Source organism: Cuculus canorus, chromosome 11, assembly GCF_017976375.1.
Source record: "Cuculus canorus isolate bCucCan1 chromosome 11, bCucCan1.pri, whole genome shotgun sequence".
NCBI lineage: Eukaryota > Metazoa > Chordata > Aves > Cuculiformes > Cuculidae > Cuculus > Cuculus canorus.
In genome coordinates, this window is record NC_071411.1 from 20,402,793 (window position 1) to 20,429,454 (window position 26,662).

Below are 26,662 nucleotides of genomic sequence, written 5' to 3' on the forward strand. Positions count from 1 at the left end.
TGGCTAGAACTACATGTATGCTTTTTGCAGGACATGAAGCTACCAAAGTCTCAAATAATTGTGGAAAAGGAAAGTATTCCAGTGTAGCTGCTTTCTCAGCTCAATATTGCAAGCACAGTCACAGCAGTTTCTCAGCTTCCAAACAGTACTGTTCCATCAACTTTATCTCTTCTATCTGGCTTTAGTGCACATACATATATATATATATATATATATATATAAAAACGCACACACCTTTTTATTTTTATATTATTAGGTTTATATATTAAAGTTTTCATATATACATATATATAAAATTATATATATATATATATATATACACACAAAGACATCCTGTTTTTTAATAGGAACTTTATTTTAAAACCAAACTTCCTAGATTTAAATACTTCTAAATTGTACTAAAATACTGTACTTCAATACTGCTTCCAGGAACAGGAGGCTAAATCTATGCAGGAACAGCAGAAAAATCATGAACACAGCTGATTTTAATATTTCTTGAACAGATCTGGAGATTCTAGAAACCAGAATATCTTATTGTTCTTTAGGCTTATATATGCTATAAAATTTAATTTAAAAGCTCCATTTCAATGCTTTCAGTATCAGTGATGGCCTTAAATTTCAGCATCAGTTAGAGGAATGATGATGATGTCATGATCCAGTGCCATCTGTTCAGAGACTGCTTCCAGCAAATGAAGTTGTGAAAACCTTTACAGTGTACATCCAGAAAACAGTGGAATTGAGCCAATTCAGGAAAAGTACAAGAGTGGAATGAAGCCGACCATTCTAACAAAAGTAAAAGCGCTAACGGCAAGACCCACTAATCCCTCAGTGAAAGAAGCAAACACCCTGGTCATTTTAACTATGGATAGACAGCATTTTAGAATTCAAGCTGCGGGTGAACTTGCCTTGACACTGTCACAAGAAGGGAAAAGCGCCGTAGGAAAACCAACACCTCAATCTTAGTCCACAGGCAATAAAGATTTGAGAAAGGCTATACTGCAACATCAGCTTATCCCACGGTTCAAAGGCTGTTGCCGCTTAGCTTTACAGAACCCACCTACATTCAAATATCCCCAGAATGACGGATTTCTCTGCTACCACTATCACTAATTATTTTCTTAACATGGTCTCTTTTCCAAAATAGATCTGAAAAACACATTAGTATGTCTCTCGAATGTAATGATCAACTGAATACATTAGGAATACTAACAGCTCAATTAAAGAAAATGCTGCCAGCACCACATGCAAAGGATATGCAAACTGGTACTTGAGTTTCAGTGCACCTTAAGCAAACAGCAATGCCTTCCTCTGTAGTCATCAGGTGCTTCATTTGCTGTACAATTTGAAGTCACGAAGATGCACAAGTACTGAAACACATTACTACACATCTATATCTTTTTCCTTTAACTTAATATTTCATCCTCTATAATCTTCATAAAGAGAACCATTCAACATCTGCAGTATGTGCTACAACTTAAAAAGACCAGAGGAGAAGATAACTGGTAAAGACTACATGCTCTGATGACTACCAAACCCACAGGCTATGAAGCAGCCAGTTCCGATGTCAGCTCCCGCTGAGGTAGAACACAAGGCCAACAGATGGTCTACCAATACTTGATGTACACTGCTCTGAGCTATGCAGAGACAAGGCAAGGAGGCAGCATTCCCTGATGGTATGACGTTATTTTTCACTACAGTGTCCATTACGATCCTTGCTCCACAAGTGAAATGATGTTTTTACCGAATCAGGTACCACACTATTTCTTGGCTTGATGGCATTTCCCAAGCAGTTTTCTTTACAGAGACAGATGCACAACAGCACTCATTTTGTTTAGCAGCAATCTGAAGACAAAGCAGCTACCACCACCCCCAACCCTCCCAACCCTAGAACGGATTACCAGGGTCAAAGGGGAAATGTGTTTATGATAGGTAGCCTTCCAACCCCTTTAAACTGCCTTGGGTCTCTTTCCGCCTTTTACATTTAGGAGCATGCTACAGGGCACTACGGGATCCAAATGGGGTCTGCAACAGAAGTGGTGCAAACACCAAAATTAGCACTTAACTGTCAGAACAATCTGGAAAAATATAGATGTGCAAATACCTGTTCAACAAGGCATGCAATCCTCAGAGTGAGGCTGCCTATGACACTTTTTTCTTTCCAGAGGGCTAAATCGGGGAAGCTTGTTGGAAACCTAGTACAGTTTGGATATAGGTGTACAGACTCTTCCACAGATGTGCTCCGAAGGTTCCTCGCAAACAGCCCTTCACAGTCAAGCACCTTAGGAAACCCAACACCTATCCCTTAAGCTAGAACTTCTACTTGAGTTTGCAGCCATCTCCTCACTTCAACATATTCCATTTAGCTTCACCAAGATATTTTGATTGCTGCATTTCTACTATCAGAATAGGTTACAGAAGTCTGCAGGCTCACTAATTTGTGCAATGTGAACTCCCAAGTTCTTCCACTCAAAACACAAAAGACTTTTGCAAGAAACTGAAAACTTTTAAATCCTTCTAGACCACACTGCAAATGAAGGCTACAAAACCCAAATGTAGTAATTGAACTTTGACTTTGCTGAGCAATCAGGGGAACTATAAACAGTTACACAAATAAGGCAGCGAATCTTATCAACACTGAGCATGGTGACAGCTACGCAGCCACCAATGAAGGGTCTTTGTAAATACATAGCTCAATGTTTCCTGTTCAACGTAGGAAGAACCAAAGTTCTTGATACATTAAGAGTATATTCAAGTATATTAACAATAAATTCACATTTACTATCTTGTTTAGCAAAATACTACTTAGAACCTATTTTTCTCCTTGATTTGTGTTCCATTTCACTTATAGAAAATCAGTTTAACTGTTTATGAATATTATGTTAGTATAAGAACAGTCCTTCCATTGTTGTTGACAATATTTGGGCTTTTAAGACATGCAAGCATCTACTCTTTAAAAATAAAGGGTGTAAGATACATTTTCAAGGCTTTTTTTGTTAGCTAATTTTATGACAATAACACTATTTGAATTAGGGCCTGTAGGAGTTTGTGTGTGCTTCTTTTTTAAGTTACAAGCTCTGCATTTGGAAACTAATTCTGGAGTCCTGTGCATGCCTTTTTTCAAAGTATTCCATCTAACTTTGTATCAAAAACACACAGCAACCATTTCTTTCCTTAGAAGAACTCCACAGTAAAAGCAATTTATGCTTCCTTTCCCTGCCACCTTGAACAGAACGATGCTGATTAAACCACAGAGGTAAACACAATTTAACATCAGCCTGTGACACTTCCCAGCTAGTTCTGCTAATTCAATCCTGCTAGTGGAAAGCAAGACCTTCTCAGCAAACAAGCTGTTGTGGGACACAGTAACAAAGCAAACAATGTGGGCTCCAATGTCACAAACATGTAGATGCCAGTTGTGAGAGTTGGATTTTACATTTTTTACTGGTTTTGCCTTAACAAGCCCCACTGCCTCTCAGGAAGTCAGTATTTCCCACCCAGTACTGTCAGTGGTAGATAAGCGCACAGGGCCATTGCAACGATCTTACCTTTGTCTGGATTGCTGCCCTACAGTATCAACATTTTGAGAAGCCAGTGACACATTTGCAAGAACTTACCATGCCATTTGCCTTTGTAAACTGTCCCAAAAGAACCTGACCCTATTCTGGTAGAAAGCATGACTTCACTTGCTTCTATTTCCCAGTAATAACTGGAATCTCTCTGTCCACGAGGCCTCTGGAAGAAAAGATGACATGGCTCTACTCTAAGCATTTAATCAAACATTATATACACACACCCCAAGAATGAAATAACTTCCTTCATACAAGTTTAAGTAGCAGTGAAACCTTGAGGGTTTCGTTCTGCAGTCTGGACTTGCTGTTTTAAAAAAAAAAAAACCCACCACCAATCACAAATTGAGAACAAAACAAAATATTTTCTTGGGTGGCTTTAAGTGCTTAAGAAGCTGTCACTGAGTTCTGCATTAGAACTCTTGATCTTAGATCTTAACAGGGACAAATATTAACTATTTAAAGGCATCTGAAATACTTAAACGTACTGACTTCTTCCAAATTACAATGCTAAAATTCAGGAATACATTTTCATATTTAACAGGAATAACCCAGGAAGATGGGTTAACAATCAACAACTGTGAATCACACTGAGCAACTGTACTTTTCATTTTTAAATTTCATAAGCCTTCAAAAAATTTGAGATATCATTCATTATTCTAACTTTTCTTTCTCCCCCTCCAAAGATTAAATCAAGCCTTTGAGGCAAAACCGAAATTCTGTTAAACCTGTTTTTTCCTGAGACATTCTGACTAACTTTTACTATGAAAATAATGGCATTACCAATACCATTTCCTGTGGAAGCTATGGCAGCACAGGTCACATCATGATAACAAGGCTTCACACATTGAAAGAAGAATAAAAAAAGACAGTCCTAACGATTTAAGAAGGTAACTCTTGATTCTGTACTGAAAGATAAATTCTGTCTGAAATTAAGTTTCAATCCAAAAGACTTTGTTCTGGGCAGTTATAATGTGAGGCAATACTGCTGCCTTTCCGAAGTCAGACAAAATTGTATCACTATTACACACACTGCACAGAGCATCCAAGATTACCATCAGCTTGTGTTGGCTTTTAAGTACAGAAATTGATCCCAACACACTACAACTCTCTGACTAGTTTAATGTATTTTAAAAACCTCCACCAATCAATATTACCATACTTACAATTTTGTTTTTTTCTTGTGTATTGGATGCAGGGGCTCTCTCTCTTTGGGCCGGGACTGGGGTTTTGGGCTGAGACCAGCCTGTGGGGCTCATATTGTTTGGACTTCCAGACAAGGCAGAGGGTGAAGCTGCAATTTAAAAATATACAGAAAAAAAATCATTAACCAGAAAATAAACACTAAATAATACTAGCTATTATTTTATTTTTGGAAACCATACCTGATTCACCATGGCTTCGAATTGCATCCTAAAACAGATGAGACAGATAATAAAGTTAACAAATATCTGAGAACATAAAAAGGAACTAGCAGGAACGGTGCTGAAACAGTTTCTGATAGCTTTGGTCAAGTATGATATGGTATTGACCGACACTCTCCAAAAGATAAATTGTTATTTTCTAGTTAGAGGAATCATAGGTGCTAAAAAACATGCAATTTGTGAATTCTTACCAAACATTAAAAATATTCACAGCATATTAAAAGGTATTACTACCAAAAAGAGAAAAGAAAACAAGACAAAAAAAAGGACACAGAACAAGGAGAAACACCATTCCCACCACTGGATTTTTGTCCATGCTTGTATTTCAGACCTGAACACAGCTCCTGTGATAGTCCTGTATCTCTAGAGGACGGGTTCTCAAAAAGGTTTGGAATTACAAGTTGGAAAACTCTTGGAAGACCCTAAAATATTCCAAGTTGATGTACGTTTTGAAATAGCTCTACTATTTCAACCCAAAAAGGGCTACGACTCGTGCTCTTAGAGGAAAGCATCTAATTTCCAAAACATTTTCCCACAGATGCAAGCCTGATGACATTTGAAAAGCAGTTCTTACAGAGATCACTAGCTGGTGCGGTGCAACAACTCTCGCCTCATGCCACAGGCACTTTACAACACAACTCTACAGCCATGCACAAGAGAAACTAAGCTCTGACAGACACAATGTCACAGCTTCTCACCTGCTATGTATTATCCCAAAGCACATACAGGAAAGGTAAATTATCCAGGTACTGTGTAAGTACAAAGCAAGAACATGCACTACAGATGTTAAATACTGTCAAAGTTAAGAGAAGTCAATTCAAACTTTCTAACTGATTAGTAGAATAATAAATGCAGATTTGCTAGGAGGATAGAGCAAGCCTACATTCCACCATACAGTTACGAAATTAACTCCAATTATCCTCAGTAAAGATTCGTTTATGAAATACAATTTTAGCTCGTTAGTTGCATCTCCGAGGCTTGACTCTACAAACACTATTCTTGCAGAGTACCTCTGCCCCAGGGGTGGACTGAAATCTGCATCAACTACCAAGCAGAAACTCTTGCAATTTATTCCTTTTGTCCATTTTGAGGACAATAAAATCTTTAAGAAGCTGAATTAATAGCAAGGGATGTTTTTTGCACACCAGTCTGAGAACGTAACTGCTTTCAGGTAAGCTGAGAAAGGATAACTACATAATTTTAAACTGTTCACATGGATATGGAATTCCTAGTTAAGAAAAAAGTATTTCTGAATTTCAATCCTGATGTATTTTCTTTTGTGCTTATGAATCCCAAACAGTGTTCTTTAGTTTTACAACACAAATAATACTACACACAGTGCTGCAGTACGTCGCCTTTACTTTGATGTGAAATAAAAGTATCTCATCGCATTCTTAATCCAAGGGTTTTGTAGTTATATTCAATAGAAGTTTCCAGAGGAAAAAAGCTACACAATAAATGTGTTTGAGGAGGTTTTGCTTTAAAAACTGTGGCCAAATATATCTCTAATCCAAGTCTATTCAAATAGACCCTAAATTTTGTAGTAGTATGGATTCATCCAGCTCAACTAAAAATGAAATTCTTCCATCGATTTCCCTCTTCCAATTAGCATCCTGAAGTACAAACATGCTACAAAGATTTTCAAACCAACTCCAGACTAAACATTTCATGTGGACACTGCCATGGCTTGCAAGTTATAGCAATCCTGTTAATCACAAGAAAACAGAAGGCACCAAGAAAATACCTACTCTTCCCCTTAAACAAAACCGTCTGCACCAGGAACTGGGAGAAGCATTCAGGCTGTTATTCTAGGCCAGCACGGTAAGAGATAAAAGAAAAGAACAGAGGAAGTGTAAAACAAAATTTAGAAATTAAATGTTAGGATAAACGAAAGTAGTAGTAACCTTATTTGTTTGCTCTATCATAATTTAGTGCAGTAAAACTTTCAAGTACTTCTCTTCAAATCCAAGTTCACTAGTATCCATCCTTGGGATGGATCCACCAGTTTATAAAGGCAGGCTTTCTCATGTCATACTAGAAGGTCTCTTCTACTACATTTTGTGGTGTGTATTTTTAAAGCCTTTTGGAAAAGCAGCCATTGCCTTTAAGACTAGACAGCTAGTTTTATTCACTCCCTATGATCTTAGGAAGAGCCAGAATAGAAAGTATTTCTGTCTTTACTGCTATGCCTAACGGATAAGGAAAGCAACATCTCCTTAAAGGTTAATCACACTACAAAGTTCAATATTTCATATTCCCTTTCTTGAGTGTTTCACTACTTTTCATGCCATACAAGATGGCCAGCCAGGCTTCCGAAGCAGTGAAAAAGGCTGTAAGCCTAGGAAAACCAGAGAGAAAGTGAGAGTACCCTTCCCCATAAAACCCAGCGGACACAAAGCATGTAACCAAAAACAAGTCTCCCTGGGGCTGCAGGGCCCTTTTTCTGCAGATCCAACAAAGCTCCCGAGGATTCCCTGGCACATTTCGGTCCTCACATTTCGTGGGAGCCTATAAAGTACCGGCAGCAGATGCAAGTGAACTCCACAGCCAAAGGCTTTTGCTTGGCCTCAAGTTTTCAAACTACTCCTAAGCAAAAAAAACCCAAACAGTGCTCACTGTGAAAACCTGCAGTTCAGCACTGTCTTTCTGCAAGCCTTTCCTGCACACCACTCCCTTATTTTAACGTAATCACTAAACAAACAAACAAAAACACCCCACATTTTAGGCCTGACTGTGAAGAACTCTCTCACTGCTACCTGCCTAAGGTAGGAAAAAATGAGGAGGTGCTTGAATGCAAGTATCAGCAGAGATATTCTCAGATATAAATGGCTTTGACATACAAGCCCAGAGCCACTGTTAATCCCACACAGGTGGAGCACAATACACATTTCCAGTAAGCTGTGACTTGGGTATTCCAACTCTGGGAACTACATCCAGACTTAGAGTGCCTGAAGTCTGATTTAAAATAAACACCAGCCCCTCCAATAAATCCAGATCTGTACGCTTAAAAGAACATTTTCGGACATGCCTAGTAAGTGTTTCTTCAGCAAAACTGAGCTTATTTTCTTTTCAGAGCTGCAAAACTTTGCACCTTTGCAGACACCAAAATATACTAGAACTTCAGCAAAGTTGATAAAGACTGCAAGAATAAACTGACAGAAAACAAAGAAAAAACAACCAGTGACTATGAGAGAGCCAGTCACAATTTGCTTTGAACTTCATGCTGTTCCCTACCAGCATTACCTCAATTATCCGACTGTCTACAGGCATTGTAGTGCTAACCATGTGCACATTGGGGGTGGATGTAGATCGTTGTCTTTGGGAGAGGGAGCCCTCAGAAGAAGGATTCGCTGTGTTGAATGTGAAGGCATGAGGTGTAGAATACCTGTGCTGGGAACTGAAAAGGAAAGAGAGAGAAAGGGAAAGTTACAGGCATTTTTTCTCCTTTAGCAGCTGAAAAATACTCTTCAATGTAACCTGTTCAGAAGCAATACAGACAGGATTCCAAATACAAAGCCAGAACATACATGCTAACTACACCATTTGGTCAGCTGAATCATTCCCAGTTTTACTTGGACAATAAATCAAAACCACGAGGTAAGACCTTGTCAGTTCACATACTTATCTAGCATGTTTAACATAAGTCTGTTTCTTTACTGCTGTTACAGAATTCACTTCAAACCCCACCAAATCACATGTAATAGACTGATAAAACACTGGCTCTGCTGGATTAATTCAGATGCGTGAAGTTTAAACAAACCACTCATTTCAAGCCTGTAATGCATAGCTTAAGAGTTACTTTTACTGCTAAGCCCTGAATTTGTCAAGGTTTGCAAGACTGTTCAAGGGTTCGCACAGAACAGCCAGCAAGGAAGTCATGAAACCCAATATCAGTTAAAAGGAGGCCAAGACTAAACTCCAGTTCAACAAGGAGTCATAAATCACAGCTGAGGTCACTCAAACCTTGTTTATCCCAAATCACACAAGTATCTCAACTGAAATCAGCCAGCCTTCGCAAAAACCTTAAAAAGCTATAAAGTCATCGTTCAACAGGACTGGAAATGAATAATACGGGAAAGAGAAGGTAAAATCAATTCCTGATGCGGTTCCCACCAAAACCAATAAATAAATACACAGAACCGCCTGCCAGTCAGCTACGTGCTCTGTGCCTCCCTCCGGAGTAGGCCAAGGCTTTTCAAAGGGATGTATTAAACACAAGAGATGGCCTGCTCTCTTCAGCCTCTGGAACTGCATAGAAAGAATACAGGGATGAATCAGGAACAGAAGTCAGGCCCATCAAAGGAAAGTAGTTTTTAATCCTGCATTTGAAACTCTAGGAACATACTCCTTAGGTCTCAGAATTCTCTTTAAGAGGAGCACATTCTCAGTTTCCACTGTTTCCTCTATAAATTCTTATCTGTCATCATCCCATTAGAACATTAGTTTATGTACGCAAGTCATCCAGAACAACTCACGAACCCTTCCATGTACACTACCTGATCAGAGAAAACAAAATTAATTCGCAAAAACACCAAAGGGACCCTTGAATTCCTTCAGAGGGAAAACAAAGGTCTCCAGAAAACCTTCAATACCCTCCCTTAAAAGCTTTAAGACTAAAAATTCAAAATCTAAAATCCCAAATCATTGTTTTGATGGAATCTAAGAAGAAGAAAGGACACTGTGTATTATCTGTGATGAAGTGGTGTTGCCTTCTTGCACATTTATCCCAACCTTCTATACGATTGTTCTATTTTTGAGGAGTTGGGAGTGGTGTTGGTTTTTTTTTTAACAACTGTATTTCCCAAAACAGAAACGACAGGAAATACTAGCTTACCTAACAGGTATCCGGGAGACAGACTCCCGCATCCGTCTCATTGTCAAGGGAGGTAGTGCAGGGACACCACTGTCACTGATATTTGAATTTGGGAACAATCTGAAATATCAACAAAAACAATTACAATTTCAACTGCTACACTACCTCCTCTACAATGCTCTTTACAGCTGGAAATTTAAAGGGCTGTTTCTTTTCAGCATCATTAGCTTCATGAATACATTCCTATCTCTACTTAGTACTTTTCCTCTGTGGATGGTATGACTAAAAACTATCTTCAGACTCCCAAAAAAAGTTCTACATGCTCATTCTAAACTTAAGATACAAATCTTTCTACAGCAGACTTCATATTTTCCTCAAAGGGTATCTGAGACCAAATTCTAAGTTCTCTTAAACCCAGAGGCACAAAAAGCCATCCTGCACTGTAACGACCAGTCAGTACAGAAAATGTATAACTGTATGACCAAGTCTAGTTATAAAAAAAATACAGTCACCAAAACAGACAAAATCAAGTATAGGTTTTAACACTTTTGCATAAAGGCACTACTTCTAACATAATGATTTGCAACTTCTTCAATTGTTATTAGGAAACTTATCCTTTATCTGTTTTCTCACCATACTGTGCATTGTCAACAGGGTATCCAAAGCTATGGCAGTTTTGAACACTCACGCTTCCAACAGCTAAAACACAACTGAATCATAACCTTCTTTTTCTCTAACAAAAGCACTATGTGAGAGGAATGACAGTGCCTTCCCCTGTTGAACCAGAGGGCACAATAGCAACCACCTGGTCATTCAAGAGCTTTGTTTGCTTGTCCCAGAATATTAAAATCTACAGCAAGAACAAAATGCATTTAATGTAAATGGCCTTCTTTACCTGGGAACAGACAATCATTGCTGGCTGTTTTATGAAATCAATCACAAAATCATGGAATGGTTTGGATTGGAAGAGACCTCAAAGTCCACCCAGTTCCAACCCCCTGCCAAGGGCAGGGACACCTCCCACTGGATCAGGCTGCTCAAAGCCCCATCCAGCCTGGCCTTGAGAGAATACACACGTTCTGGATATTGATTGAACTGACTACACTTCTCAACAATCCAAATTTATCTCTATCATAAGAGACAAAAAAGGCAATGCTTGTCTGTCACAGAGAACCACTGATGCTAGTAAAAAAGAACAGTCCTTACAAGAGTTGCCTGATATTGCTCCAGTCGACACACATGGTTGGAACTTTAGTGCTGCAGTGTTCATGGAATTTATAACCACATGTCTGACACCGAAACCCATTTAGCAGGAACTTTTGGCAGATGTCACAGAAAGCAAGCTTTAGAAAGGTCTTCCGAGCCTAGAAAACACAGTAAATAGATTAATTCAAGCTACTAGCCTCTCTTCATTAGCTGAGACCAATATCTTCACAGCTTGAGATAAATAAATGCCACAGTAAAATGTTATCGGTGCCCTCAAAGTGCTCCTGAACTTAAAACCACACCTGAGAATCCTTGCATCTATTTCCTACACTACCTTGTGCTCAGTAAGGCAGCAGAGTTGGGTGGGTCAAGAATTGGGGGATTTATTATGTTTTTAGTACCATCAAAACTGAAAGAGGATCAGATCATAAGAACCACGTTACTGTTTTTTTAGTTAGTCAAGTGCTTGTTATGGTGTTCATGGTTTACCAATACACCTTGTGTAACATAAATAAGTTCCTTAGTAAATAAAACACCTTAAATAATTTTTTAAAATGGCATCTGACTTTCTTTAAGGCTTCTGAAATACAAAAACAGATTTAAACAAACCAAAGTATTTCTTCCTCCAGAGCACACTGTGGATGAAGGCTCAAAGTCTGAGCTTCTTCCAGGTCTGGAGGAAAACAGTTTTCTGGTGACCAACTGCAGATCATTTTACCTGTAAGTTTTCTAAAAGTGTAAAGTAGAAACAAAGCTACTTTCTACTTCTGTAAATCAATCCTAACCTTCTAATGGATGAAACAATAATCCTGTAGTTTTACCACTTGGCACAATGTATTTCTGGGACAAGAAAAAGGCTAGAATTGGGGATAGAGTTTCTTCAGAGGGAGAATGAGATGGTGCAAGCTAAAACTATCAGAGCTAGGCATTCTCTCTTTGTTAAAAAAAAAAAACAGCTCTGTTTATTTGCTCTATACTCAGCAAATAAACTCAAATAGATATTTACTCTATAAAGAGGAAATAAATAAATATTTGCTCTACACTAAGCAAATAACCCATTTTTGAGAAGGAACTACAAATCTGAAGTCTTTCACCCCCTCAAAAACAGTGTGTCAAATTAGAAGGCAGCATTAGGTCACAAAGCCTCCCAGAATTAACAGTGCCCCTGCACACTCAGTACAACTACCAGCAGTCCCTTAGAGCTGATGAGCTTAGCCGGCCTTCTTTGACTGATGAGCCACAGACTGGAAAAGCAAGTCATCTCCCAGTTCGGGACTTTAAAGACATGATATCTTGATTGGTCAGTTACAGAAATAGATACTCATATAAAGAAACAAGGGCAATCACCAGACCATTGACCTATAAGCATAATGTGAGCTTTTAAAGTCTGGCACCTAGGGATCCCTAGACATAAACAGAATTCTGGCATTTCATTGCAAATTGATATTCGGTTAACCTAATCTGTGGTGAGCAGGGGTCAAAGAACCAAATCTGCACTTCTGAAATCTCCCCTCTGTTTAGAATGCCAAAAGGTACCCAATGCCTAAAACATGTTTTGACTAAATATATGGTTCAACTGTTCCAATTTGCATCAAAATACGGGTGAGGAAAAGCTTACAAAATTGTGGGTAGTGAGTGGAACATGATCAAGAAAGTCCACTTGCAGTTCCTCTCCGATCAAGGAGGCAGCATCTGTATTCCAATCCAATCGCACCTTTTTGCTGAAAGGAAGAGAAAACAGGGACAACAAAATTAGGATGCAAAAAGGTTGACCCAATCAGTGATCTGTGTTTTGTGAGTTTTCTTGACTAAACTGAAAACAAATACAAGAAGTGAGACTAGCCTCACAGTGAGCTACAATTCAGTGTCTTTCACTTAAAAAATTAGAAGCAACTTTGAAACCATAGTGATTCACATTTTCTTCTGTTTATTTTTTAACATGTAAGTAATTTACATAGATACATTATTTGAAACAAGACACCTATAAACCATAATGGAGTCACACAAACACCCTTATAAATAAAACCTAAGCAATTATGAATGGCACACTTAGGGAGACATAAGCCACAGTATGTACTATGGCACCGAAGTTACTGGTGACACCAGAACAGACTCTGTTACAGAGGTGGAAACCGAAAAATTATTGCCTCATGACTGAGGCTTAAAAGAGCATTAAGCCCAAGCTTTACGAGGTGTGAAGTTAAATCTATTAACTCCACGAAATACCTTCACTCCCACAGCTTATAAAAGAATCAGATGGTATTTAATAGCGGCATCCCCAGTGCTACAAAAAAATAAGGAATATCTGAAGAGAGATTTAAATCCAAACATTGAAAAGTGGTAAAGGAATGCAGACCCCTAAAACGGAGCAGACAGAAGAGACATTCATTTAGCTTGGTAAGAATCACTAGCACTGAAGTTTACAAGTTTTTCTTTTCCATTTACAAATGCAGAGGAGCGATGCACCTCAAATATGAAGGCGTTATCACATCATTTCACCCAGAATGCAACGCAAACCTCTAAGACACTACCAGCTCCTGAGTGTACCCCTCCATTCTGAGCTTTTTATCATTCAGCTTTGAAACAAAAATAAAGTTTATAATACCCAGAAACTGAAGGAGCTGATCCAGAGGACAGTAAGGAAAGCAAGATGGAAACATTCACAACCAAAGTGCACTCTTAAGAGACCAGCAAGACAGCAGAAGAAAGCATTATTGCTGCTGTTCTAAAACGAAGATTTTTTGCATTGTCTAACTGGAAATCTCACATAACACATTAGACTCATACCCTTTTGGTTCAGTCACGAGTCGAAAAACGGCACAGCATTCTGGCTGCAGACCTCTTACTTTCAGTGCCTTCCTAAGGCAGTCATGCAAGGTCATCCCATTGCGCACATTCACCTGTCACCACAGGAAAAATAAATCAGTCAGCAATACAGAATTTAAGACTGCTTGGGTGGAGCAGGGGGTGTGTTTGTTTGTTTGTTTGGGGGGGAGTAATTTTTTTCTCCTTTCTCCAGAAGCCCCAGTAAAACTGCACAGCTGCTCACTTCTGAAGTTCAAAGACAGGTAACTATCAATCACTTGTGTGAGGTATAACAGCAGCGAACTGCCATGCCCTTCCACATATCTCCCACATGTTCAGCCAGCCTGGCAGGCAGGCACATTTTCTGCCATACACGTAACTATTTTGTACCTACGCAAAGGAAGATTTGAAGTAATTTTATAACTTTTCCCTTTCTTACTAAGTTCTGTGAAATGGAGTTTTGTACAGCACTCATACAAGCTTGTAAAAGTAACAGAAATGTAGACAAATGAAGTTATGTTTAATACAGAAAAAGGCTTAATTGGGATTTCAGGGAACTTTGCACAACACTATTATTAGCATCCTTGGCTCCCAGAAATCCAATAGATATGTTCCCTCAAGAAGTTTCACTTTCAGCTTTGTCTACCTTAGTTCATTGTGACATCCCAGTGAAGAAACTGGTGGCAGAACTAGCTATGTGTTTAACTTCATTGTTTAGGAATCATTGTTTAGGTCAGCCACCTATTGTCTTTTGATGTTAAATACGTAAGCGTACGTAAGTATCTTGTTCGTGTATTTTGGAATAACACAGCACCAGGGTAAAGAGATAAGAGTTCCCAAAATACAGATGTATTGTTTCCTAAATACATACAATAGCACAATCAAACTGATGACACCACACAATCACAGTAAAACCTTTGGGAAGCCTAGGATATCTCTTGCCAGACAGACATCACAGTGTTAGCAACGGGAACTGTGTGACATTGCTTAAACAAAGGTGATCGAAACTTACCACTGTGCGCTGCTTGTTGGGCAAGAACACACGAATAGTATTACTAGTTTTGGAAGTATCAGATATTTTGCCATCATCGGATGCTCGGCGCTGATAACCAAACTGCTGGACGATAGTGGGCGAAATACAGTTCGGGCCATCAAAGACAGAATCCTTGAGTCCAAAACCATTACTGATAGTCTTCCAAGCTCCCTGAATGTGCTCCATTGATGCAGCCTAAGAAACAAAAATAGAGAGAGCTGGGGAAAAAGACAATATCCTTTGCTACTTTCTTTGGTACTCTCTTTTCCTGACACAGACCTCACAGCCTCTTTGGAAAGGATCTGAAAACTGCACTGTCTTCTCCCTCGTGACAGCATCAACCTACACACACACGGTACAGTTCACCCACAGCTGCGCAATTAGCCTTAGTCTTGAAAGCATTTGCCTTTCTGCACACGCACAGATAAGCAGTAACACACACATAATTCCTCTCACTGCATCTCAGGTGTCACAGGAACAGTTTGCCATCAGGTTCATTTAGATAATGAGTGCCCAAGAGGCCTTCAGAAAGCTGTCGAGATGCTAGCTGCAGGCCATAAGAACAGTCCTGACAGATCAGCACAGATGGGGCTGCTAAGAAAGAGACTAATTATAAGTATTAATTGAATAAATATTTTTATATCAGTGATTTTGAGGCTTTGGTTATGGGTTGGGTTTTTTTTGGGGGGCGGAGGGTGTAGGTTGTTGGTTTGTTCACTTGTTTTAACAGCTTAATTCTGTTAGCAGACAACAAAATACCTAACATTAACAGTATCACAATTTGATATGAAACAGCAAAAAACCCTCATAAAACCCACATGCTATGCTCAGCTATACGATGTCAGCATAACCTTTACCCAGTGCAGGGCCACGAACAACTCCCTGCACACAGTGCTATTTTTGCACACTCAGAGACAAAGATAAAGGTATCCATGTTTTTTTTTTCCCCAGCTATCACAACTCCAATGCAGCTTGAATTCAAATTATACTCCAAATGTATCTTACTCAAAGAGATGCAAAATCAAAGTCTGAAATAGTTTTGAATAGTGAAAGGGACACCCTGCTAAATCTCCAAGTAGCCAGATCCACTACCAAGTTTTCAAAGACACAAAAAAGGAGCAGTGAAAATAAGCACAGTTTATTTCCCCCCATAAAACTACATCCTTCTACAAACACTTGAGAAGTTGATGTTCAGAACTATGCCATGCAAGTGCAATTCTTCTGCCAGCAGATGATTTCCAAATTACTCTTCAATGGTTGTACACACCCTCTATATTCCTGATCACCTCTATGAAAGGGAAAGAATGTGATATTAAAGCTGCGAAGGCAGGAAACTCCAAAATAAAGGCCTTCTGTGCAATCCTAATTTCATCCTCTTGCAGCACAGGGAAGACTTAATTGAAAGACCTACACTGTTCCCCTGAAGCCACTAACAACGTGGAAAGATTTGGTTTATCTGAAGCATCTTCTTTGCACGCAAACTCTATGGCAGAATTGCTCTAAGCCCCTTACACTCTCTGCTACAAAACGATCTTTCAGTCAGGTCATGAACATTCCTTTCCCTGACAAGGTATGCAGTGACAACATACACATCCTCTCCTTCCCTCCTGCCATTCCCTGTCACTCCTGCATCGATGCTATCAGTCGTGCAGGTCCAGATCTTCACAGGTTCAAAATACATAATCAGTAAGTTTAAAATTCATGACTCAATTGAGATCTAACAGGAGTTAGATACTTGGAATTGTTTTTTATCTATCTATAGCCCATAAATGACAACAGTCTCACATTTGATATAAAAAGTGAACAAGGAAGACGCAGAGATATTCTGAAAAAGGTGGGAGGAGGGGAGATAAAAATCGAGGACTACAACCAAGTTCAGCATTCTCAAGCAACTACAAGTACAGCCACCTTGAAGTTCACATGCCTTTTCAGGAATCAGAAAGATTAAAAAGAAGTTACGTACAGCTGAAACAACCACATCATACATGTAGGGAGCTAAAAGAGTAAGTAACTAGCTGGTAACAACAAAACCAGAGTGGAGATAAACTGTTAAGATATGAGGGGTAAGAGGAAACCCAGACAGCTTGCTCTCTTTCCTCCTTCTAACTCGCCCACTATGGGTACTTTATTGCACCCCTCTAGGTAATATATGAGACAAAACAAAAGGAGGAGCTCAACTGGATTTCTTTACAGAGTAAGCTGAGATAAGGAATACCAGGGCACCCATCAAAACCTCCCTGCTGATGTAAGCTGACAACACCCTAACCTTACAGTCTCTACAGTTAATATTTTGATAGAGCCAACAGGAAATTACCAAAAATTCAAACTTGCTCCTTGACAAAAGCCAAGTTTCATACCACGAAAGGTCCTTCCCTGCTCTGGCAGTGCTCTCTTGTCCACATACGAAAGGCCTATGGCATGCTGCAGAAGGGCCTACCAGAAAGGATCACAGAAACACACCTTGAGGGGTCTGCACACACTGGCAGAAGAACATGAAGACAGCAGCTGTTCCCAGCCTCCTGTACAATACAGATGTCAGCTGCAGCTTTGACTACGCCTTTGCGTCCTTCTCTTTCCTAGGATATTTGCCTGAAGTAAATGCTGGATATTCTCAGGACTGTGCATGTCTGGCATAACCCTCTCTTCCAGAGCTGACCTGTCTCTCTTGTCTCTTTTTGGCTGCAGCTTGGGTTTGCTGACACATTCCGAGAGTTCTTCTTCTAGAAAATGAAAGTATTTGCTTTCCCACCTGAGCAGGAAAACTTAAAACATGCCACCCCTGGCTCTGACTAAGCTGCAGGCTCTGGGTGCTACTCACACACTTTAGCAAGGAATATCTGGCCTGGAGCAGACAAAGCAGGCTGAGAGTAGCATATGGGGGAGAAGAAAGGGAAGTTTAGCAGATACTGGCAGTCTCCTGGGGAGAGACCAGGAATCCAGGATGAAAAGCTGCTAAACCTGCTCCCTATACCCGTGGCACAAGTGCATGCAGTTGGTAAGGCGGGGCCTGCTGAAGAAACAGCACGAACCCATTGTCCTGCTGACTTCTGCAATTGCTCAGAGCCAGCCCTCGTGTGGGATGGCTGAAGGCTCTGGCTGCTCAGAAACCCCTCCTCACACAGACCAACAGGGCACTTCCATTGTGAGGCTGCAATGGTGTGCTCATTTTGGCTGGGGTAGAGTCAATTCTTTCCGCAGCAGCTGGTATAGGACTATGGTTTGGATTTGTGCCAGAAACAGGGTTGATGATGCAGGGATGTTTCAGTCACTGCTGAGCAGCACTTAAGAGTCAAAGCCTCTTCTGCTCCTCACACCGTCCCACTAGCACAAGGAGCTGGGAGGGAACGCGGCCAGGACCGCTGACCCCACTAACCAGAGGGCTATCCCACACCATATGGCATTGTGCTTAGCATATAAACTGGGCGAAGGCGGAAGAAGAGGGGAACATTTGGAACAATGGCATTTCTCTTCCCGAGTAACCGTAACACAAGATGGAGCCTTGCTTTCCTAGAGATGCTGAACACCTGTCCACTGATGGGAAGCAGTGAACAAATTAATTGTTTAGCTTGTGTGCACAGCTTACTTTACCTATTAAAACTGTCCTCCTCTCAACCCACTATAAGTATCACTTTTACTCTTCCTGTCCCACCAGCGGGTGAGTGAGCAGCTGAGTGGGGCTGAGTTGCTGGCTGGGGTGGAACCACAACAACGGACAGCCACTGGACATGTTCATGTCTGAAACCTAGTCACTGCTCATATTTCAAATTATTATCACGGAACAATGGAGAGTCATAAAAGCTGCTTCCTAAGAAGTAATTTATGAATTACTTATGCCTTTCCTCTGCCCTCCAACGTAAAGAAAGCTAGCTTAAAAATCTTATATGAATATATACAAAAGCATCCACTTTGAACCCAAACAGGTCACTGCATACATGGAGATAAGGCAAGAGAATTAGCATGGCAACTGCTTGACCAGCTCTTAGTTTGCCTACTCCTGAAAAACTAATTTTTCTTCCTTTACATTAGTTACACTCATGTTTGAGACAATCATTACCAGATATGACATCATACCAAATAATCCACTGCCATCTGAATGCTTACATGAATATTTCTAAAACTGTTCTTCTTGCAACTCTCCATTTTCATGAAAATCACTTCCAACAGCCTTTCCATTGCTACCCGTCCCGCAGGCACAGAGCACACCTGTGACCAAGATGACTGCACTTTTAATTATTGCTTTTTGCACAGGTTACAGATTTTGGCAGCCATTTGAACAAGCATTAAAACCCAATGCACAATAGCCGTGCAATGTGCACACCTGACAGTGAAAAATTCTTAGAGCCCTTTCACTTGCAACCACTCAGATCATCCTCTCCTATCATTCATTTAATGCAAAAAGACACTTTCAATTATTTTAACTTTTTCCACGACTGGCAAAAAGTCTGTTAAACATTTCAGCCTGTCACCCTAAGGAATGCTGAAACTGGTCATGATGAAGCCTGAAAGTTAGCAGGATCCAAAGCTAAACTCCTCTCAGTACAGAGTTTAGGTGCCCTGCACTTTCCCTTACTGCTTAAACAAACACCAAAAGCTTTTAAAGAAAATGTAAATACAGCTCCCTCTCCCAACACACACATGCTGCCATTTTTATCCACACGACTGATTAACAGTCATGCTCATGTTTGATGAAATTCGTATACGAAGGCAGAATGCCCACAGAAGAAAACATTTCAAAATGAACACTTTTGCTAGAAAATACAAGCTTTAAAAGATGCTTACAAGAGAAGCTTCCACCCCCGACACAAAAACACACTACACTTAACCATGGCCTTTTCTGAGTTCCCCTACCATGCAGTAATTCTCTACTGAGTAGATATTGCACGGGTGACCAGTTGTCTGGGGGGACAACCACCACACCAAACAAGGATCTACTGTGCATCACAGCACTATTTTTTAAAGCTGCATTTCACAGCAGTACAACAGAAATAGGGACCCATTACTACGTTAATAAATAAAGCTGTGACCACTGTAAACATAGATGCAGGGTGTGAACTAGGCTCAGTCTAACAACCCAAGCACATTTCTCATATTCCTGTAAGGTTATGTTCTTCATTCAAATGTCCTTCATTAAGAGATCAATGCCAAAAAGTCAGCTCCCTCTTTACAGAACTAAGAAAGAGAATTTTAAACGTTAACAGGAAGAAATGTTATCGTTCAAGGGGAAAAAAAAAGTAGCCCACAAAAGCCAACAGTGCAGGGTTATACACAATTCCTACCTCAGTTGTTCTCATCTTGGAAGTACCTTTTCTCATCTGTTTCTCTGAACCACTCATTACTTAGTTATTACTTCTGCCATTATGCTGCTGATGGAACTTTAAAGTATTTAAGGGAAGAAATAATATTGTTTTTCCAACAATTGGGCTCTACAGTAAGAAGGGCTCAGGGAACACAACCCTCAGTCTAACACATTTTAAGACTGATTAATCCTTTGCAAGATTAATGCCTTTTCTATATTTAAGAGTCACTTCAGAGTAAAACCTTAGTTAGCAAGCATAAACAAGTTTACAAGGCTGTACTTCAGGCTATGGTCCGCGGTACCTCCACCTTTGGCTGCTCTGTACCTCCTCTCCTCTGCTGATCAGAACGACTCCGGGCTATTTTTTCCAACTATTTTCAGGAAGAGCTGTTTGGTTTGTCCTTTCCACACAGAACACTCCCGTGTCAGCCATCCATGCCTCTCCACATGACACGTCTATCAAGTTCACACATGGAGCTCTGCATGTTTCCCTGCAAAACCTGAATTCCTTCATTATGAAAACAGAAGCACTGAACACTACTTGTAAAATGAAAAATGCAGCTGGTGTTTCTGAGCATTCAATCACAAGTTCTTAAAGCTGTAGTTCCATCCCACTGCCGAATCTATAAAGAGTCACAAGAAAGATTCTAAATTTGCTATTAAAACAGCTATTAAAGGGAAAGGCAAGCAAGGAAAATACACAAATTTTCCACATATATTTTGTACAAGTTTTGCTAGCAAAGCTTCACAACTCTATGTTGTGGAGTAAAAACCTCAACTTGATTATACTAAAAGTATAGTAATTTGTAATTTATCTTCTGATAGAAACTGATAAATATTGAGAGGTAGTTACTCAATGGTCTAAGCATTCTCTTAACATTATGAATACCATTAAAGCTGAAGTGATATTTAAAACAGTCTTATTTTTTAATATGGTAAATTCAAATGCATTACTAGAAATAAAAAGCATAGTGAACATTGCTTTCTTGTATTTGATTGTGTCAGATCACATTACATGACACTCTTGTCAGGCCTAGACTTCTTGTTCCTTCGCAGTAGAGTCCTCCAAAAAAGATTTAGAAAGACAGATCTCTAAAGCAAAGCTTGCACCGCAGTAGCAGCAGGGCTATGAGTTTACATCTCTATCCCTGGCATGGCTGGGAGGCTGGAACTAGATGGTCTTTAAGGTCCCTTCCAATCCAAACTATTCTATGATTCTACTGACATTACACAGGAAAGACATTTCAGACAAGTGTTTTCCCCCTCAAGTCTTCCTATCAACTGTGCACACATTCTCAGACATGTGCCTATTTGCATTCTGAACTTGCTCGTGCTCTAATTGTTTCAAGCATGGATGAAAGCCCCAAACTGTGTTTACAGTCGCCTGGAACTCATCCACTTTACAGTAAGGATGAAAAAGTTACTCAAATGTCAGCAATCCACCAAATGCCCTTCCCACACAAGTTCTCAAGGACTAAACAAAAGTGGCTGAGAACCTCAGCACAAAGACTCACTGGCCCTCTCCTCCCTCAGTGGAACACAGTAAATGAAGGGACACTGAGGGCCGTGCCCCTGAGAACACACCAGTCCTTAAAGCAACCTCTGCTTTGTCGAAGAGGAACATGGCCTGAGACTGGGTTATCAGGTAACTGCTGGGAGCTGCCCATTACACAGAGTAACTGTACATCTCACAGTCGCTGTTAAAACGCCACTGCAAAATACCAGACAATGCCAGATTATTCATAGTTAGGCAGAACAAGATGAAGTGATCAGCAGATTCAAGCGTTAGGTGTTCTCTGCATTCACCCTGGGCAGCTTTAAATGAACAAACTGAATTTATTGACTGTGGGCTCCGTGCCAGAACCAGCGGTGCCACAAGGAGGCCAGTTCTTTAATTCTTATAGCCCGGGGTACAGATCGGGGCGGGAAGCAGCAGGGAACAGGGGCAACAGCAGTAGGAAAGAACGGGAAGGGTCTCAAGGTATTTTACTGTGAGAAGATACACCCAAAGATTCTCCCTTATACCTTACAATAAAGTGCACCTGGGAACAGTTTTAACATACGTTTCTGCAATAGGAACTAACTCCACTGTGATATTACTTGAGCATCTTAGTCACAACCTCCCTGGACAGCTCTACTGACTGTTTTACTGTGTCCTATGCACCGGTATTTGTAAAGAAACCTAAAATGGCAAATAAAAACTGCATGTAATTAGAAATTACAGATTGTTTACAAGACAAATTTAACCTAGGCTATGTCAAACATTTACCATCTTGAGTGGCTGCAAAAACAAATTACATCCCATTTTAACTCTATCTCACGTGATCTGGCAACCTCTCTTCCCACACCTCTGGAGTGGATGGACCGCAAGGTGGAACTGGAGGAGCAAAGAACCTCCTGCTCTAAAAGAAAATCAGGTCTGTGACCACCTGAGGAACTTGAGCTATGTAGTCTATAAGACCTGTGCAGATGCACGCCAGAGTTCCGAGACAGTTGGCTGCCGAGTCGCCAAGCCACTCTCCATGATGTGCTTAGGGACATGGTTTAAGGGAGTGTTAGGAATGGTTGGACTAGATTATCCAGTGGGTCCTTTCCAACCTGGTGATTCTATGAAAAGTCATGGCAGTCTGGGGAAGTCCCTGATGACATTGTGCCCATTTTGGAACAGGAACTACTCATCTGTGTGCCTCACCTCTGTGCTTGGAAAGATCTTGGAACAAAACCCCCTAGAAGCCATGCTAATGCACATGGAGGACAAAAAATCGAGACAGCCAGCACAGCTTCACCAAGGGCAACCTTGCCTGACCAACCTGGTGACCTTCTATGATGGAGTGACTACATCAATGGACAAGGAAAGAGCTATGGACATCATCTATCTGGACTGCCAAAAGGCCACTGATAATAGTCTGCCCCAATATCCTTCTCTAGACTGGATACAGATCAGATGGGTAGACTGTTCAGTGGATGGGGAGTTGGCTGGATGGTCACATCCAGAGGGTAGCGGTCAATGGCTCAATGTCGTGATGGACATCAGTGACAAGAGGTGTCCCTCAACGGTCTGTATTGGGACTAGTATCATTTAATAATCTTCACCAATGGCATAGACAGCGCACTCTCAGCAAGTTCACAGGCAACACCAAGGTGAGTGGTGTGGGTGACATGCCTGAGGGACGGGTCGTCATCCAGAGGGACCTGGACAAGCTGGAGAAGTGGGCCTGTGTGAACATCATGAGGTTCAACAAGGCCAAGTGCAAGGTCCTACACCTCGGTCAGGGCAACCTCCAGTATCAACACAGGCTGGGGGATAAAGGAATGGAAAGCAGTCCTGCGGAGAAGGACCTGGGGGAGCTGGTAGGTAAAAAGTTGGATGTGAGCTGGCAATGTGCACTCACAGCCCAGAAAACCAACCATATCCTGGGCTGCATCCAAAGAAGCATGACCAGCAAGGAGAGGATTTTCCCCCTCTACTCCACTCTGGTGAGAGCCCACTGGAAATACTGCATTCAGCTCAAGTCCTCAGCAGGGGAAGCACATGGAGCTGTTGGAACAGGTCCAGAGGAGGGAAACAAAACTGATCCAGGGGTTGGAGCACCACCCAATGGAGGACACGCTGAAAAGAGTTAGGGTTGTGCAGCCTGCAGAAGAGAAGGCTACGGGGTGATCTTAGAGCAGCTTCCAGTACTGAAAGGGGCTTATAAGAAAAGATGGGCACAGAAGTAATTAGCAGGGCCTGCTGTGACAGGACAAGGGGCAATGTTTTTTAACTAGAAGAGGGGAGATTCAGACTAAATAAAAGGAAGACATTTTTATGAAGAGGGTGGTGAAGCACTGGTACAGGTTGCCCAGAGAGATGGTGGATGCCCCAACTCTGGAAACATTCACGGTCAGGCTGGATGGAGCTCTGAGCAACCTGATCTGGTTGAAGGTGTCTCCGCTCACTGCACAAGAATTGGACTGGATGGGCTGCAAAGGTTCCTTCCAACACAAACCATTCTATGATTATCATACTGAATACATCCATGAAATTAACCGTTCTACTAAATAAATAAAGCCCCACCCAAACCAAAGTGCCGTAACACTTTTTGTTTGAGATACAATCTTGGAAAAGAAAAAAGCCCAACCACTAGTTGTAAGATAATGTCGCAGACACGACTTACATTAGGTCTGAATTATTCACAGCAGATCTGTAGTTGTTTAGAAAGGCAAATGGTATTCGGAGAAGACAGGCAAATATCAAGATCTAAAGTTCTAAACTGACTAAGGCTCTCCTCCCTGCAAAATAAATATCCATGCAGACTGGCTAAAGCAGGAGCTTAAGGTAAACATACTCTTCCAATAAAGCAAACTGTGAAAGAACTGTAGGCGGCTATCAATTTTGTGGAATTACTCAAAAAAACAAAAAGCAGTGAAGGAACACAAGCTCAGAGCTCAGTTGTGATAAGCTTCCCTTCCCTCAGGAGAGACCCAGAGGCCTCAGAAGAATGGATGTGACAGGGTAAAGAGGAAGGGAAAGATAACTGGAGACTTATTTATACCTTTAGTTTTCCTTTGAGCGAACGAAGTCCTATGACAACTGGATGAAGCACATCATCTGTGGAAGGCAATACAAAAACATAAGATATTTAGTATTTTAATAGATTTATACCCAGGGACGACACACCACATGAATAAAAACATCATTTTGTGAATTACATGAACAGTAGAGTTGCCTTATCCCACTACTGCTAGAGATTTTGGGGCCCTCTAGGCTTTCATTATTTTATGCAACATTTCAGTGTAATGAGATGCGCTGTATAAGGCCAGACTGCAACCAAACACTACCCTATCTCAATATCATCTCAGTCTTATTCAAGAATAGCATAAAAATCTCTTACAGCTAAAACCTCACTACTGTAAAAATTAAGTGCGAGTGAATACTTTCTTCTCAGACGTCAGTTCCTTCCTTACACACAGAACCCCCTTGCTGACTCATAAATGTTATGACAACTCTTGGATCCAAAACAAAACAATAGAAAGTAAAAGAAGCTACGCCTCTGAAGGCGGTCTGTATCATGCATATAAGATGTAAGAGCAAGAATTTCTAGGGAAGCTGAAGAAGTATTGACTGAAAGACAGGAAACCTGGTATAGTTAAAGCAAGAAGTGTAAGTCAAACATACAAAAAATATTCACTAGATAAATGGCAAAATGCTTTCTTACCAGAAGTTCTCATCTTAATTAGCGATTCCTAAAACAATCCCATGCAGAGATCATTAGAGAAGGCAAAGATGCAACCCAGTCACAAGTGACTGACATAGGAAAGGACCTCTTGAGATCATTTAGTTCAAATCCCTGCTCAAGCAGGGTCAGCTACAGCAGGCTGCCCAGAACCACGCCCGTTGGGTTTTGAGCATTCCAAAACACACACTCAACCTCTCTGTGCAACCTAAATCTGTGTTTTACCATCAACACAGTAAAAAAAAGTGGTTTCTCATGTTCAGATAGAGATTCACACGTTTAAATTTCTGCTCACTACCCCTCCTGCTGTAAGTGGGCACTAGTAAAAAGTCCCCTGTCCCCTTCTTCATCCCCTCCCATCACTCTGTTGATACACATCAACAAGATTCCTGGCAAAGCCCTCTCTTCTCCAGGCTGAACAGACTCAGCTTCCTCAAGTTTTTCTTTATATGAAATACAAGAAAGTACACAAAAAAATCCAGAAGAGATCTTATATTGCTTGCTCCCATTCAGTTAAAAGTATCTTCTTTCCTGGAAGAAGCAGGTAGTGGAAAAAAAAAGGCTGCTATACATTTCCCCGAGACAACAAACACTCAAAGGCTAACAAGAAACCAGAGGAATGCTTTGGGATCTCCACCTTGAGCTACTTTGTAATTTTAAAACTAAAACATGCTTGCAGTCTGAACTGCCCGTTTACACCACCTACCAACTCTTGTACCTTTCTATGGCAAACATTCAGGAATGTGACATACAAACACTGTGAAAATGGTTTCCCTCATGGTAAAAAAGAAAACAAAAATATCAAGGATACAGTTAGGATCCTCACATTTAGCTAAGAGGTTAAGAGATTTGTAAGCACCGGTTCCTGAGCTAAACAAGAGCAAAAAACTGAGCTGAAAAGAGTCTAGGACAAACTTTGAGAAATTAATCGAGTCAGGATGATGGATGACATTAAATGAAAATGAGGAAAGAAAACTGATGATGACAGGTAGAAGTTGTTTACAGACTAAAAACCTGAAGTATTTTTAGTGTAATATCAGCCAAAAGAAAAAGGAATCTCATCTACAAATCAAGAAGAGATGGCATAGCAAAAACCAAGTGTGATGGGTTAAAGAAGCAGCAGGTACAATATCTGCAAACAAAGTAATGGCTGTAAGGGAGTAAAAACTAGGTCCTTTTCTTGACAGACAGCAGATACACGAAAGGCAAAAATCAGCAAGAACATTCACTAGCAGAACTGGCAACAAGGAGGGTTTAAGAAGCAAGTGAGTGGGCAAAACTACCAGCTGTTACTGCAGAGGCA

General features: G+C 40.6%; 1 protein-coding gene across 7 annotated transcripts in view; it reads right to left on the minus strand.

Moving 5' to 3' along the window:
- The window catches only part of RAF1 (Raf-1 proto-oncogene, serine/threonine kinase), a 91,228-nt gene that overhangs the window by 8,703 nt on the left and 55,863 nt on the right, over nucleotides 1–26,662 (minus strand). For 2 of the 7 annotated variants that reach the window (XM_054076395.1, XM_054076393.1), the window contains exons 2-12: nucleotides 24,679–24,734; nucleotides 14,827–15,042; nucleotides 13,797–13,909; nucleotides 12,628–12,730; nucleotides 11,010–11,167; nucleotides 9,825–9,923; nucleotides 8,234–8,387; nucleotides 6,739–6,798; nucleotides 4,952–4,979; nucleotides 4,733–4,860; nucleotides 3,615–3,732 (exon numbers count right to left, since the gene is read on the minus strand). In XM_054076395.1, the coding sequence (XP_053932370.1) occupies nucleotides 3,615–3,732; nucleotides 4,733–4,860; nucleotides 4,952–4,979; nucleotides 6,739–6,798; nucleotides 8,234–8,387; nucleotides 9,825–9,923; nucleotides 11,010–11,167; nucleotides 12,628–12,730; nucleotides 13,797–13,909; nucleotides 14,827–15,033 (1,168 nt within the window). In that variant the 5' untranslated portion in view covers nucleotides 15,034–15,042; nucleotides 24,679–24,734. Of the gene's footprint in view, nucleotides 1–3,614; nucleotides 3,733–4,732; nucleotides 4,861–4,951; nucleotides 4,980–6,738; nucleotides 6,799–8,233; nucleotides 8,388–9,824; nucleotides 9,924–11,009; nucleotides 11,168–12,627; nucleotides 12,731–13,796; nucleotides 13,910–14,826; nucleotides 15,043–16,023; nucleotides 16,136–24,678; nucleotides 24,735–26,662 lie in introns of those variants that run through there. The other 5 variants (XM_054076396.1, XM_054076391.1, XM_054076397.1 and 2 more) reach the window with 5 other exon arrangements.